Below are 16,263 nucleotides of genomic sequence, written 5' to 3'. Positions count from 1 at the left end.
AACAGAAGACCCTCCTAGGGACGTGCCTACTGGGCAAACTTCTGCTCATCCTCCGGCCCCTGTTGAGAAGGAGACTCCCCCTGCTCCAATGAACCCTCCTCCGGCTGTGCCCAGAAGGGTACAAGACAAGCGGGAAGAAACTCTTGGGGCCAAACTCTCGAGCCGTGCCGTACGAGAAGCCAAAGAGCGTATTGCGCACATCGGGAAAAATGACCGCGTCAAGGATGCAATGGTTGAGGTAGAGAGTATGACGGTCGACCTGATTCTAACAGGACCCTGAACGAAATAGCCAGCGTAAGTACTTCTTTATCTTTTTGGCCTTATTCTTTTAGTCTTTACCACAGGTTCTAACTTCTATCCTTTGTCCTCAGGCTTTGCTATCTGCCACCACTGCTCGTACCCGCACCCAAGCCACCATCGAACAGGCTAGGGCAAAGGCTATCGAGAGGCACCAGGTGAAGGCAGCCGAGGAACTTTCGGCTGCAGAGGCCAGGCACGCAAAGGAGTTGGAGGCGATGGCTCAGCAGAGGGATGCCGCGGTGACAAAGTTGTCAAAGGCTGAAGCTACAAAGGCAGCTATAATAAAGCAGAGGCAGGATTATCAAGATGCCAGCCGAACCCATCTTCGCGAAGTCAAGAGATTGGAAGAGGTGCTTAAGTCCAAGGACGATGCCATCGCTACTCTTGAGGGCAAGGTGGAGCAGCTGAAGCTCGACAACTCCAAAAATCTGGAAAGGTATAAGAAGACGACGCTCCGGTGTTTTTACAACTTCTGGAAACACAATCAGGGTGCCGACTTCAGCTATCTTTCAGAGGATGTCCGGACTGCTGAGCTGGCTCGCTGCACTGCTCAACTGGCTGAAGAGGAGGCAAGAGCGAGGATCCCTGCTTCCCCAAGCTTGGCTAGTGCTGAAGAAGAAGGGGTCGTTGAGGACGTGACCAATCAGAATGCTGATAGAGACCCTCCTGCTCCCAACGCCTCTTAAGCTTTTCTATTATTTATTTTCTTTTTCTTTTGATTACACGACCCACGGGTTGTGATGTAAAGATAATATTTTTTATTTTAAACTTTGCTGCATGGGCAGCAAACTTTTCCTTTTATTTGAACAGTTACATCCAAGCAGTGATGCTTACGGTGTAAAAGATTGCTTCATGATGCTATAATATTTTTATTTATTATAACACTTGTCCGTATGACCGAACTTAGCATAGTACTTTGGCTTGATTTGACAAAATATAAATTTTGAAAAATACTCTAAGTACCTTAGCATGCTTTCACTCATTTTGTTCATGTGTTTACATACCTCATGGTACGCTTTGCTATCGATGTGCCTTATATGCCCCCCAAGTGATCGAGGAGCTTTAGGTCCTTGGTCACTTGCCTTGACCACGACCTGTTCGAACATTTCTGCTCGGGTGAAAAAGTAATACTTGTAATACAGCAAAACAACACACGTAATGAACAAATACTTGTAAATATAAATCCACAAAGGTTGGCAAGAATGACTGGCTGCGCACAGTCCCTTATAATCTCGTATTAAAAATGGACTAAACATGTCTTTACGAGCGATTCTGGAATAGAATCTTACATATACGAGCGATTAGCCATACAGCGTGGCTAACCCTCTTCGCTAAACTTGTAAAAAGAAAAATTAATACAAGCCAGTCCTTTAAAAAGGACTGTTCACTGATAATACTTGCGCAGGTGTTCTCCATTCTGGTAAGGTCCTTCCCAATTAGGTCCGAGCACTCCAGCAGTAGGGTCGCGGGTATTTAAGAAAACTCGTTGTAGCACCAAGTCTCCGACGTTGAATTTTCTTTCTTTAACTTTGGAGTTAAAGTACCGGGCGACTTTTTGTTGGTATGCAGCAACTCGGAGTTGGACCTTCTCCCGTATTTCGTCAATCGAGTCTAGGGATTCCATCATCAGTTTGCTGTTCTGGTCTTAGTTGTATGTTAGGCGTCGATGTGAGGGGGGATCTAATTCGACAGGCAACATTGCCTCATATCCATAGGCTAAGGAAAATGGGGTATGTCCTGTCGCTGTTCGGTGAGACGTTCTATACGACCAGAGGACTTCAGACAGTTGCTCTGGCCACGCTCCCTTAGCTTCTTCAAGCCTCTTTTTCAGGGTGTCTTTAAGAGTTTTATTCACGGCTTCAACCTGCCCATTCGCTTGGGGGTGTGCAACTGAAGAAAAGCTTTTAATGACTCCATGTCTTTCGCAGAAATCGGTGAATAAATCGCTGTCAAATTGGGTCCCGTTGTCTGAAACTATCTTTGTAGGCAAACCATATCGACAGACAATGTTCTTGATAACAAAGTCAAGGATTTTCTTGGTCGTGATGGTAGTGAGCGGTTCAGCTTCGGCCCATTTGGTGAAGTAATCGACTGCTACGACTGCGTACTTTACTCCGCCTTTCCCTGTAGGTAGGGATCCAATCAAATCTATCCCCCATACTGCAAAAGGCCACAGACTTTGCATCTGTTTTAATTCGTTTGGAGCTGCTCATGGAATCTTGGAGAATCTTTGACATTTATAGCATCTTCGTACAAACTCCATCGAATCCTCGTTCATAGTTGGCCAGAAGTAGCCTTGCCTTAGAATCTTCTTTGCCAAACTCTGCCTGTAACGACCCCAAATTCACTATTAAGGCTTAAGGGCCTTGGGTAGTGTGCCTGGAGGGCATAATGGGATTCTGTGTGTGACTTTAATGAGTTTAATGCATGATTATGATTTAATGCACGTTATATGACTATTTGATTATTTGTGATGCATGACTATGTGAATTAGTATGCATGTAGACCTGATTGTCTTAAAAAGAGCATAATAGTAATCTGGCCATTGTGGGCATGTTTTGTGTTGATATCGGTGATCCATGACTCGAGACGATCCTAGAGTGAGCGGGTTAGCGGAAAAGTCAAAGCGGGAATCTATACCCGGCTTGGGTTAAGCCTGGGGAGTTTTAATGAGAATTTGGAAATATATTGAGGTTAATCTTGATGATGAGGAATGTATATTTGATGATTAATCAAGTATTGGGTAGCGAGCGGGAATTATTAGGAACACTTGAGGAATTAGTGGGAATTTGGGTAATAGGACTAAAATGCCCCTTTATGGGCATAAAGGTTTAGAATTATTAAGGGAGGGCATTTTGGTCATTAGGCTTGTAAGAGATAAATTAAATAAGGGCTTTATACTTAGTGGATTTTGTAGAGAAAGGGTTATAGGCTGAAAAGAAAGAAAGAAGAAGAGAAAAGAAAAAAGAGAGAAAAGTTGAAGGGGTTTTGCTCCAAAAGAACGGTTTGTGGCTCTCCCAACCAATTTCCTTCATTTTTTTCTTGGAGTCAAGCTCAGTGGAGAGCTAGGGTAGGCTGAGCATCAAGGATCCTAAGCTAGGCTTGAGGATTGGCAAGGGGTTAGCAAGATCACATCAGAAATTGAGGTAAGTTCTTAGGGATTTTCTGTTTTAGGGCTTGACTGGTTTGGATTGTGTTTTTGAGCTAAATGGATGGGGTTTTTGGGGAAAATAGGCCAAGGTTGTGAAGGCTCAAGCCAAGGAGGTCTAGGGTTCAATTCAAGGTCGAAATTCCACCCACGGTATGATTTCTAAGACCCTATCCTTGTTGTTTGAGTGAATTTTCTGGTTTTTGGGTTCATTGTGTTAGATTTTGAGTTTTGGGTTGCTTGAGCTTGGGATTGAGTTCATGGGATGCTAGGGATGAGTGTGAGGTGTGGTTATGTGTGTTTTTGGGTTTGGAAAAGGTTTGGGCAAGTTTGGAGTTGAAATGGGAGAAGAAAATCGCAAGATGCGATTTTGGGTTTGGTCTGGCTGCAACTAGCGCTACAGCGCTAGTCAGGGGGAGCTGTAGCGCTAGCCCTTGTTCTGGTGGGGTGGTTCTGCTTGTAGCGCTACAGCGCCCTCCTTTGAGCGCTGTAGCGCTGCACTGTTCACAGAGGGGATTTTTGGGCTTTTGTGAAGGGATTTTGACCTAGGGTTCAGGGCTCGATTCCGCCACTTTGTTTTGGGGATCTAGGACTTCCCGGGGGCTCGGGATTAGTCCTGAGGCTAGGTTTGTGACTTGAGGTTGGTGATGACTTTGACTTGTGAATTTTGCTTAAGTAAGCGCTAGGGCTCGGGTAGGATCGTGCTCAAGGAGTCAGGTGATCAAGGCTACCGAATCTAAAGGTAAGAAAACCGGAACACCCGAGAATAGGGCATGGGCCCACTGTGTGATTGCAGGGCACGGCCCTAGATTGTATTGTGTGCAAATGTGTAATCTTAGATGAACTATTGTATGTTTGAATGGTTATTTCTGAATGTATTATATGTGTGATTATAATGGAATGAACGGCTAAGGCCGAGAGCGGCGTAGGCCGGGTACGGCAGTGGGGCCGGAAGTAACGCTCAGCACATGGGATGCTATAGCCAGGGTGGGACCCAAGGGATACATGAGTTATCCTACGGTGAGGACCGAGACCCCAAGCTTTGGTAAGGCCTCTGGGGCGGCATGGCCGTGCTTGTTTAATCTGATGGTTTTCCTATTTATCGGTGAATTATGCCAGCTATATTATTTGCATATGTTATGTACTATTTGGGTTTTCTTGCTGGGCTTCGGCTCACGGGTGCTCCGTGTGGCAGGTAAAAGCAAGGAGTCAGTCAACCGCCCATGAGTATGGAGAGCGTGGGGGCGGCGCGTACATGTTCGGCCTGCCCGACTGCTTTGGTTGGGGGCATTTTGTAAATGGCTGTATTAATCCATTCTTTTGATAGTTAACCTGGTGTAAATCTATTTTTGAGTTGTAAATATTTTGTAAACCTTATTTTGGGATCCCAGATGTTTGATACTTAACGTTTTCAATGAAACTAAACATTTTCAAAGAGTACAGCCTTAAATTCTGATTTATTCACACTTTTGCTTTTAGAAACCACTTAGAGTCAGTCAAAAGCACGATTTCTATTTTTAAACTCACTAAGTAACGGCTCTAAGGTAGTAGGGCGTGACACTGCCCCCCAGCGTGATCCCCACAGAAGCCTTCATGCACTTCTTTCATGAGTTCCTTAGCTTTTTCTGGTGTAACGCATCTGAGTAGTGGCAAGGAATTTCCTCTTCGGTACATAACACCATCGACCAGTATGTACCTAGCAGCTCGCCTTTGTAGAGTTCTGGCTTTGTTTCTATCCGTTGGTAGCGTACCGTTTGTCAGATACTCCAAATAAGGTGCCATCCATGTATCCTCCATCCGAATCTCCATCCCGAGGCCCGTACGTACCTTCTCAAGTGTCCTTGTCTAATAAGGAACTCGCTTTCGTCTTTTAACTGGTTGCATTCATTGGTGTCATGTCCGTAGTCGTTATGATAACGACAGAACTTGGTAGTGTCCCTCTTCGAAATATCCTTTCGGATGGGGCCAGGATTTTTATAAGGCACACTAGAACTTGTGGCCTGATAAAACTCTCCCCGAGACTCAACGAGGGCAGTGTAGTTAGTGAACCAAGGTTCATAACGATTACCCTTGGCTCGTTTATTGTCGGAGGTGGAAGGCTCGTTATACGGCTGTTTTCCACCATTTTTACCATTGCCGTTGCCGTTGCCATTAGGTTTGGAACCATTGGCGACTTTGGCGGATTCGGAAGCCTTCTTATCTTTGCTTGAGGGCTTTCCATCGTCAGCAATGGCTTCTTTGAGCTTGATGTAGCGATTAGCCCGGTCCAAAAATTCTTGGGTAGTTCTCACTCCTTCCTTTCGGAGACTTTTCCAGAGGGGAGAACGGCGTTTAACCCCTGCGGTTATGGCCATCATTTTGCCTTCGTCCCCCACCGTTTTCGCTCCGGCTGCCGCTCGCATAAAGCGCTGGATGTAGTCCTTCACCGATTCTCCATCTTGCTGGCGAATTTCAACTAGCTGGTTTGCTTCAGTCGGATGCACACGACCTGCATAGAACTGTCCGTAAAACTCCCTTACAAACATTTCCCAGGAAACTATGCTTGCGGGAGGGAACTTAAAAAACCATTCCTGCGCGGCTTCGGAAAGTGTTGCAGGGAAGATCCTGCACCGAGCGTCTTCGGACACTTTCTGAATGTCCATTTGTATTTCAAACTTATTGACATGAGACACTGGGTCTCCATACCCGTCAAAGTTTGGAAGTGTAGGCATTTTGAACTTGCTTGGAGTTTCGGCATTAGCTATCCTCTGTACGAAAGGAGTGCCTTTCCTCCTATCATGGTCGATATAAGATGTCCTTCCCCCGACCAGCTGTTGCACTGCTTGGTTGAGGGCGTCTATCTGGGCCTGTACAGCGGCAGGAATCGCTGTGGCATCTGTTGCTGGGGGGACGTTCTCGCCATGTCGCTCCCGGCGATCGTTGAGTATGTCTCTCAAATCTTTGTCTCTTCTCCGCTGCTCACTACCCCCGAGCCGGTTGAAGACATTATTTTGCCTGGGCTGCCCCCCAGCATCCCGTCTATCGGGTTGGTCATCTTGAGGTACCTGGCTCCTGCCTTTACCTCTTTCTTCATTCCTTCGGCTAGCGTTTCCCTTGCCTGAGTCGGCCTCATTATACCCATGCCCATCTCTAAACCTTGATTGGCTATGATGGGACTGACTGTTCCCTCGATTTCCGTCCCTGGCTGAAACGTTACGAACGTTAGAGGGCGGCCTGCGCTGGTCGTGGTGTCCCCGTGCATTATCATGCCATGGGGGACCCCGGACTGCAGAGCCTAACTCTGAGTCCCTCCTGTTACCAGGGGGATACTGACCTCTGTTCGGTAGGTTTGGCTCATCGCCCCTACGACGTCTAGGACTACGAGGCTGATGCTCGGCCCTATTCTGCCTCTGCGGTGGGGGATTGCCGCGACCAGCTTGGGATGGTGGCTGCGCCTCGGGGTCCAGCGGGACATCGTCATGGGGCACTTGAGGCTGCTCGGGCCTTTGTGGACTCGAAGGCTGGATCGGTGGGCTGGGATTAGGACCCCTCTGGGGTGGCCCATTGACAGGTTGGTCAGGCTGCGAAACAGGTGCGGCCTGATTCCTTGCCAGTTGCAAGGCCGCCTCAAGGGCTGCCATGGCTTCGCTCTGGCGGCGGTCCATCTCCGCCTGCCTTTCACTTAATTCCGCACGCTGCCGTTCAATCTCCTGCTGCTGTCGCGCCACAACTTCGGCGGCAGTCTCTTGACTGGCTTTCAGGCTAGCCAGCTCCTCCTGCAACGCTTCCAGGGTACTCTTCAGCGTTGCATCATCCATTTCTTCCTCCTCAAAGTCCAGATGTGGCTCATCCTCCGCCACGCTTGCAGGGGGAGGAGGAGGTGGATTTGATGGCGCAGCAGCGGTCGCCTGTCCAGCTTTCCTTCCAGTTTTCGCCATTAGTTTTCTCAGCAATGATAAATCAAGCTCTCAATGAAAGCATCAAAATGTTGACCCTGAATTTGGTCAACTGACACGGAGTCAGAATATACTTGATATGAATGAATGTGTTGAGAAGAACGTAATGACAAAAAGTAATAAGAACACGATATTTTTATAGTGGTTTGGCTCCAGGATCTGGTAATAACCTACGTCCACTTAGACTGATATTGATATAAGAATCAAATGAGTGATCAAAGAACAAGGGTTCAATGAGTTTCACTAACCCCTGAAGAACAATACAATATTCCAAAGAGAATTACTCTAATCTCAAATAATTCAAAAGCCAAAAGTCCATTCCTTGAGCTATCTTTTCCTATTTATAGGCTCAAGGGGGATTACATGATTTAGTTGCCAATATTATCTCCTAAATAATCGGATATTCAGGAGATTGTGTGAGTTAAATTCGGGATCTACAAAGATCTTTACAGTAATATGACATTGCATGCGGAACTATCGACCAGACTGGTCGCAGGTAAGACTGGGCTGCTTACTGTTTCTAGTACGTCCTTTGGTCGATACCCTAATAGAGCTCTTCCAGGTGTCAGCCACGTGTCTAGGAAATCACTTGCCACGCCATCAATGCTAATTTTTTGGATAACAGATTTAATATTAATTTTAGTTTATTTTTAGGAATGTTAATTATTTAGGTTTATTTTAATAATCTAAATGATAATGTTCAATTAAATCATATATATTTAGGATTTATAAGAATTTTTTTTAGTTTTTTATTTTTATTTTAAGTTAACAAGAAAATATTTTTTTTAATTTTAATTATTGTTTATTTTAAATTACACTCGTAGCACTGATACGACAATGACACATCAACGAGTGAATAGCCATGTCAGCTTTTCGTTAGCCATATGAGATAAAACTTAACAGAAGTCTCATTTTATATTATTGTGAATAGTTCGGAGGAATTTTTAACGACTCGAAAAAAATTATGGGTAATGTATAGTTCAGACAAAAATATAAATAGCCTAAAAATAATGTTTTCTCAAAAAATAATAATAATAAAAACTGTTAACTTTAACAACAAGAGAGGCACTTTGGTAATTTTACGTGGCTGCCACTTGCGGCTGCCAAACTTTGGCTTTGTTTCACCAAACCAACCAAAGCTAGCCCTTCCATTAGCTTCAGGAGGGCCTTCTTCAATATTTTAACAGGCATTTTAGGCTTTTTCTCAGCTTAGTTGATATGCAAAACCAAATTATCTGTCCAAAGCCCAAATCCTACTTGCCTTTCCTCTAATGGCAGCTCTCATATTCCTTTGAGTTTGAATTACTTGCTCAAAAGTGGTCTTTATTGTCTGTAAAATCTCGTTAGGAATTTTTAATTTTGGGTTTTGTTGGTACATACTTTTTCGGCTCACAATTCATGGATATGGCGCTTGACTCTTCATTTCTGAGTCCACCCAAGTTTATATATAGGACGAACTCATTGAGTTTGTTTCACTGTAACGGGAGAATTAGAATGCCCATGAAGAGTTTTCCCGAGAATAATCGGTACCCATTTCGATTGGCGTCGAATGGCATACATTCTGAGAATTTTATGAGCTTTCCGAGCTCAGTGTGGCGAGGTAATATTGACTTGTACGTTGGCAGTGATTGTTCGAGGCCTAGAGGCAAAGATGGTAATAATTTCCGTAGCGAAAATGGTTTAAATTTTGAGTTTTTTAGAGAAATTTTGAAGCGTGGAATTGTGTGTGTGGCAATGGTTTCTGGGGTTTTGGTATATAGTTGTAAAAAAGCTTTAGCGAGTGAAGGTATTGTCAATGCTGGATATGGCGTTTTTGGGCAGTGCATATTATTAATGAGAAATGCTTGGCCTAAGACGTTACAGGTTCTTCAGGTCTTCAAAGAACAGGGTTTGATTTTGGCTTTGCTTTTGGGACTCTCTGCATTTTTTTCCATGGCAGAGACTTCAATCACGACGCTTTGGCCTTGGAAGGTATGTCGTTTCTATTAAGTTGGTAATTCTTAGTTCTAATGCTTTGCTTTGTCGTTTTGATAATTCAATGTCGTTTCACGGTCAGGTGCGTGAGTTAGCTGAGAAAGAATCTGAAGATGGTCTCTTCAAAATGCTTCGCAGTGATGTTACTCGCTTCTTGACAACTATATTGATCGGCACAACGTACTTCTCACTTGTTCTTGATTTGAGTGTTAACAGTTTTGTGTTAGTCTTTAGCTTTGAAGTTGAGTATCACTTTCTTATGTTGGCTTTTTGTTGATTTTCTCAGTGTTGCTAATATTGGAGCAACGGCTTTAGTTACAGAGGCTGCAACAGCATTGTTTGGCGAAGCTGGTGTTAGTGCAGCAACTGGAGTAATGACTGTAAGTTTCAGTATTCCTACTTCGAAAACCTTATCCTGGAAGTTTAATAGTTATCTAGACTGAAAATTCAAACTTTGAAACTATTTAGCTTGAAGTTCATCTAAACTTTATAAAGACCTATCTAACATTAGGAACACTATTTGAGCCACTATTCATGTTTAATAATTCTGTATATATGTGTGTGTGTGTATAAATATATTAATATATGCATATGTTTATGACAAAAGTAGTTACATGTGGCAGTTTCTTTTCCTAATTTGCAATCCCAGCTGGTTTGGGGTTTTCTGCTTCTGAAACCATGTTTAATAGGAAAAGGAAACTTTAAGATGCTACCCATGGGTTAGAACATCTGTAAGCACATCCATCCCATCTATGTACATAATTGCTTATATTTTTTCCCTGTCTTGATGATGCTAGGTTGCCATATTGCTCCTTACTGAAATCACTCCAAAAAGCATAGCTGTTCACAATGCTACAGAAGTTGCTAGATTTGTGGTAAGTTTTTTCACTAAATTCCAGAGGCTACTGTTGTTTTTCTACTCTATGGTGTTTAATTGAACCTACCCCTGAGTTTTGCATTATTTTACAAGATTTGTCTGGGATCCTGTAGGTCAGACCAGTGGCGTGGCTCTCTGTGGTATTATATCCTGTTGGAAGAGTTTTTACATTTTTATCAATGGGAATTTTAAAAGTGCTTGGCTTGAAAGGAAGAAGGTGTGCTTATAAAAAATCCCAGTTTGATATTCTGTGGTTTTTTTCCTCTAATGTCTGCTTATTTTCTCCTGTTACTCGTGTGCCTTTTTCATTTCTTAAACCCAGTTGAAATCATCAGATCCATAATAAAACTTTCATATAAGACTACTAGTAGTTTGGTGCTCGGAAATTGCTGCTTGACAATAATATAGCACTTTCTGTTTTCTTGTTGATGTGTATCCTGAATGTTGTCATTAACAATCATAAATAACCAATACGAGTGTTTTGTATTGGATGTTTATGGGGTAAGAAGAATGTCAAGGTCCTTTGAACAATTTTTGAAGGTTTGATTTTGTTAACTTGCAAATGCACTTTAAGTATTAAGTGGCCATGGTACTATGATATATAAAACTGTAGTATAAATCAAGATCCAGTGCTAGCAACAACTATTTTGATAAGTTTGAGGATCACCTACCATGTATGATATATATGCTCCTATATCCTTTGTTAAACATGAAGATAATGAGCAAAATTTCATTAGAAAATTTTGTCCCATTGCTTTAAAGTTTGCAATTTTTCTTTGATCAGTGAACCATATGTTACAGAAGAGGAGTTAAAATTGATGCTGCGAGGGGCTGAGTTAAGTGGGGCAATAGAGGAGGAAGAACAGGTATTACTTATGTTGTAATTTTTACACGTTGTACTTTGAAAGTATTTTGCCGAAATATTGTGGTAATATACTGAAAGTGGTAAATTATAGATACCATTTGTGAAAATGTTCTGCTTAAAGGTCAAATTTTGGGTTGCAACTTTGATTTATAAAACAAAAGACTTTGAGGGACTTACTTTTCTAGATCTTTGTAGAGAATGGGGAAGCTTTCTGTACTAATTATGTGTTTAGTTTGCAGTTTTTCTCTTAGTTTTGTCTTATTATTATTGTGTTGCTAGAGTTTTGTTTCTCTTTATCTTTGTATTTCCCTAGTTTTCCTGTTTGTTACCAAGGTTTTCCTCTGCCATAAGTGAGGGCTTTAATACACTTGAGAGGAGGTCACTCATGGACATGTGACCTTTGTCTCTTTTTAAAAAATAAAAAATAAAAAATTGTGCATGTCATTACCCTTCATTACATGTGCTTGGCTTCAAGAGTTTATAGTCATCTGTCAAAATCTATACATTATCTTTCTGATACAAGCTTTTACAATACTACCTGTGCCTTCCCTCAACAACATTAATTTTGCTTCCTGTTTATTTTATTGCAGTTTACATTACCTTAGAAGTCCCGGCAAGTTTGTTTTCTATTTACCAGGTTTAGAAACTCATTTATAAAATAAATATTCTTTTACAGGATATGATTGAAAATGTGTTGGAGATTAAAGATACACATGTTAGAGAGGTGATGACACCTCTTGTGGATGTAGTTGCCATTGATTTTGGTGCAACTCTCGTAGATTTTCACAACTTGTGGTTGACTCATCAATATTCAAGGTACACCCAAAATATAGTGCTCCATCACAGGAATAAGTGTTCGGTTCACTATGACATGACACAGCGAGTATGTTTCCAGGGTTCCTGTGTTTGAGCAGCGTGTCGATAATATTGTTGGTATTGCATATGCAATGGATCTACTCGACTATGTTCAAAAGGTTGTGAAGTTTCTATTTTCTCTTATCCTCTGAAATGTAAATACTTTGATTTTTTAAAATTATATCTAACAATCTCTTAGTGTGCTGAATAATAATGTTTTTATTTTGAAGGGAGAGCTACTAGAAAGTACTACAGTTGGAGATATGGCTCATAAACCTGCATACTTTGTGCCAGGTAATCTTGTATGCCATTTTCTAGAATAGCTTTATTCTCTGTAAGACTTTTTCTGCATATCATTGCCTTCTAATTCTGATTATGTATTTTACAGAGTTGGTATAACAAACTTGTATATGGCACATGATATAGGCTATAGCAATAGAATTCCAATACTCTGCCTTGGTGGCAAGTGTTTCAGAGAAAATGTTTTGGTGTCCTGTCGCTACTAGTTTGGTGGTTGCTTTTTTGTTTTGGCAATCTCTTGCTAGGATAAGTTGCATAAGATGGATGGTAGGTAGGTGGGTCATACTTTAGTAAAGTCTACAGGGATGATCTTAATTTCCATTACTTTGGGATGGAGATAATGCCTAGAAGTGCTATCTACTATGGATTCCCATTGCCTTTATTCCCAAGAACATAGGTAATAGATCTGAATTTTATTTGGTGATAAGAGAGTATGCTATTCGTATATTTCTTCTGCCATTTCTTCAGAGAGATGATTTTAAAATCCAACATAATAAGTTGTTCACACCAGCTTTATAAGGAGGTTCAAGCTTGCCATGATCAAATTTGTTCATTTCATAAAGCTTTTCTTTTTTTTTTTGGTTGGACCATTGAAGTTCTTGTTCTTTCATTTAAAACTGCTATATAATTCAACTTCCTTATGTTTATATTTGTGAGCATATAAGCATATATGAATTGGAATGATCAATTGGACATTGAAAGTAAGTTTTAGTGAAAATCAGATAGTCTCTTCTATTTCTTCAATTCCCAATTAGGACTCTGGCAGTTAGGCAGCCCTTACAATAAGTTCTTATATACTCACTATACAATTATGTTGTTAACCCTTATTGCGCGTTAATGATCATCATCCATATATTATCTTCTACAACATCATCGAAAATATATTAAATTCCTTCAATATTTTTATATCTTTTTATTTTTGGATTCGACTTGATTGTAAATCTTTTGGGTGATGAAATAGTGTTACTTATGGTGCAGATTCAATGTCTGTCTGGAATCTTCTAAGGGAGTTTCGCATCAGAAAGGTGCACATGGCTGTGGTCCTTAATGAATATGGTGGAACCATAGGGGTGTGTTCGTTTATTCAGTTATGATTAGATTCATGATAAATAATACTAATGACACAAAAACATGCTGTGCTCATTACGGTGCTTTTATGTTCCTATCAATAATATCTGTTAACTTTATTTTTTTTCTTCCTCTGTGATCAGTTAGTTACTCTGGAAGATGTGGTTGAGGAAATAGTTGGTGAAATCTTCGATGAAAATGATTCAAAAGTAATGTTGCTATGATTACATTTTGCTTTTCTATTTTCTTTTCTTGATAAGTAGTTCATCGTAATAATGCAAGGACTGGAATCCACATAAAAAAGTGAGAAACATTGAAACATTGAAGCTGCAAAAGACAATAGAAGCTGCAAAAGTGAGAAACATTGAAGATCTAACATGCTTCAATAAATGAGCGTTAGTTTAAAATGCCTAGATGCCTTTAGATTGCTCTCTATCCATAAAGTCTGTAGCACTATCCTTTTTGTTGTGAATATGTATGTTAATATCTTAAGTGAATCATTTTTTCTGGACCGTCTTATTCATAATTAACATCTGATCTTATTTTCTAAAGCTTTTGCTGTTTTTTTATGAAACAGGAGGAGATTCAGAAAAAAACTGGCTACATTGTGATGCGTGCAGAGGGAGTGTTTGACGTAGATGCAAATACATCTATTGACCAGCTATCTGAAGATCTAAACGTCAAAATGCCAGAGGTACTTATCATTATGTCATTTCAAGTTCTGATTATTTTCCAAGGTGTCTGCTAGGTTAACCTATGTGAGACTTAAAAGGGAATAACTAATTCAGTTGTTGTATTGTTAGTTGCTTTGTGGCTGAGATGGTTTGTTTGTGCTATGCAGTTATTGGTTAGTAGAGTAGTAGGTGTTAGGGCGTTTTGGACTAGTAGGAGAGGGGCTATCTTTAATGAACATAGTTACTTCCCACCCTTCTTTTCTGAGTGAAGTGTGAGCCTATGGTTCTTCAGAGTTTACATGGGTCCTCTGGCCATGGACCTAGACGGAGAGTGCACCACGATTCCATAATACCACTAGTTGTGGATGAAATCCTAGACACGATATTAGGGAGGGTGGAGCCAGTAAGTAAATGTTACTAGAGTTTCTGAACCAAGCATGAGGTGTTCATGTTAACGCTTTCTAAGGATGTTGGTGCTTATTAGAATTTCCGAGCGAACCAGATAGATGGGCTATGAGCTATTAGTTTCTGTTGACGTAATTATTTGGATTCTAAAATTTCTTGACAACACACACAAAGCTTAGGGGATATTGAGCTTTAAGAGACAATTCAGAAACATCCCTACGAGTTTATTGTTGGAGATTTTTAAAATTAGAGGGGAAGTTTCATGAAGATATCTAAGTTAAGCAATATCTTAGTAAGGATTATCATTGTTCCAGCAGAGGAGGAGCACTTGGGATGGAGAAAATTTGAGTGTTTGGACAACATTGTTGGAGTTAAGAAAAGTTACAGACAACAAAAGTTCAACTACATTGGTTAAATACAGGATATGATTTAAGAAAAGTTACAACCAACAGAAGTTTCAGAAGTTCAACTTCAATGGTTAGATACAGGATATGAGTCGATACAGGATATGAGTCGTTCCTGGGCAAGTGTTGTGGGCAAAGGAGCTAAGGAGTCTCATTCAAGTGAGGGGTGGAGGGTAAAACAAATTTACTAGCATTCTTTGTCATTCATGGGTAGAAAAGACAAGTCTCATAATGCATGGAGGGGAGGAGAAGATTTCTTTGCATATAGTTAAGCTGGCAAGGTTTATAACATTGTGATCAAGTAGTTCTCTTGTTTGGAAATGACAAAAATATACCATAAGAGGCTATACAATATGGGGTGAAAAATACTCTGAAGAAGAAATATGAGATAACCCTCTTATTTGATAACAGAGTAGTGTTGTGCTTTAGTTCAAATGAGAGATTAAAATTGGAGAGTATGGGCAAGTTAAGATTGCTGGAAGTTAATACTTTGACCTTGGCTTCATGGAACTTGAATAATCAATTTGAGATGAAGCATATTAAGTGTAGATATGGGTGGATTCGGGTTGAAGGAATCCCACTTTACGTGTCGAACATCCATGTGTTTAAAGTGATAGGCTTTTTGTGTGGCGGATTAATTAATGTAAACAACATCAATTAATCTACTACACAGAAAAATGTGTTGTGGAGAACAGGGGTGTTAGCTATCTGGTGGAATGTTAGGCACTGGGTGGCCATTTTGGCTGTTTAATGTAAATGAGTTTAGGGATGTGCCTTTCTCTGATTTAGGTAGAGAATGGCAATACTTTTTGTAATGTTTTGTATGAGTTTAGATATTGTTGTTTACATTTCTCATTAGTTCTTTTCCTAATGATACGTGTACTAATTCTCTCCTTATTGCTAGTTGAGTTTTTGTTTTAAAAAAGAGAAGAATAATAATATAAAAAAGAGCTATTGTTACTAAGCTGTATGATTGTTTGATATTCTTTTTAGTAAGTAAATTCTCAACTTTCAACAATTATATCTGGAAAAAAATTCCCTAACAGCCCTTTTATTGAAACAAATAGCAACTGAACAAATACAAGCTTTCGAGAGGCTTGTTCTCTCCTACCTATCTTTCAAGAGGATTGGTCTCTCCTAAAGAGTCAACTCTTCTCAATCTCTAGCTACCCACAAATAGCAACTGAACAAATACAAGCTTTCGTGAGGCTTGTTCTCTCCTACCCCAATCTTTCAAGAGGATTGGTCTCTCCTAGAGAGTCAACTCTTCTCGATCTCTCGCTACCTTTTACAGAAAGACCCTTCCCATATAAAAAGACGTTATTTGGAACTAGGTGATGCCAACTAGGATCCTCTAAGAACAAGACAACTCAGCCCTTAGACTCATTAATGAGTTGCCAGCTGGATACAAAATTGAAATAACAAATTGAATACAATGAATTCAAAGTAAATTTGCTC

The 16,263-nt window shown here is 40.7% G+C and overlaps 1 protein-coding gene across 1 annotated transcript in view; it reads left to right on the top strand.

Annotated features, from left to right (window-relative positions):
- The first annotated feature begins 8,519 nt into the window (after positions 1 to 8,519).
- LOC133782387 (putative DUF21 domain-containing protein At3g13070, chloroplastic) overlaps positions 8,520 to 16,263 on the top strand; it is a 35,813-nt gene continuing 28,069 nt past the window's right edge. Inside the window, exons 1-12 of the mRNA XM_062221681.1 lie at positions 8,520 to 9,354; positions 9,440 to 9,537; positions 9,644 to 9,737; positions 10,155 to 10,232; positions 10,348 to 10,451; positions 11,019 to 11,100; positions 11,776 to 11,915; positions 11,995 to 12,073; positions 12,185 to 12,248; positions 13,233 to 13,324; positions 13,466 to 13,531; positions 13,900 to 14,016. Of these exons, the coding sequence (XP_062077665.1) occupies positions 8,782 to 9,354; positions 9,440 to 9,537; positions 9,644 to 9,737; positions 10,155 to 10,232; positions 10,348 to 10,451; positions 11,019 to 11,100; positions 11,776 to 11,915; positions 11,995 to 12,073; positions 12,185 to 12,248; positions 13,233 to 13,324; positions 13,466 to 13,531; positions 13,900 to 14,016 (1,587 nt within the window). The 5' untranslated portion in view covers positions 8,520 to 8,781. The remainder of the gene's footprint in view (positions 9,355 to 9,439; positions 9,538 to 9,643; positions 9,738 to 10,154; positions 10,233 to 10,347; positions 10,452 to 11,018; positions 11,101 to 11,775; positions 11,916 to 11,994; positions 12,074 to 12,184; positions 12,249 to 13,232; positions 13,325 to 13,465; positions 13,532 to 13,899; positions 14,017 to 16,263) is intronic.

The sequence above is a fragment of the Humulus lupulus genome, chromosome 6, assembly GCF_963169125.1.
Source record: "Humulus lupulus chromosome 6, drHumLupu1.1, whole genome shotgun sequence".
NCBI lineage: Eukaryota > Viridiplantae > Streptophyta > Magnoliopsida > Rosales > Cannabaceae > Humulus > Humulus lupulus.
This window is presented reverse-complemented; position numbering and strand designations above follow the sequence as displayed.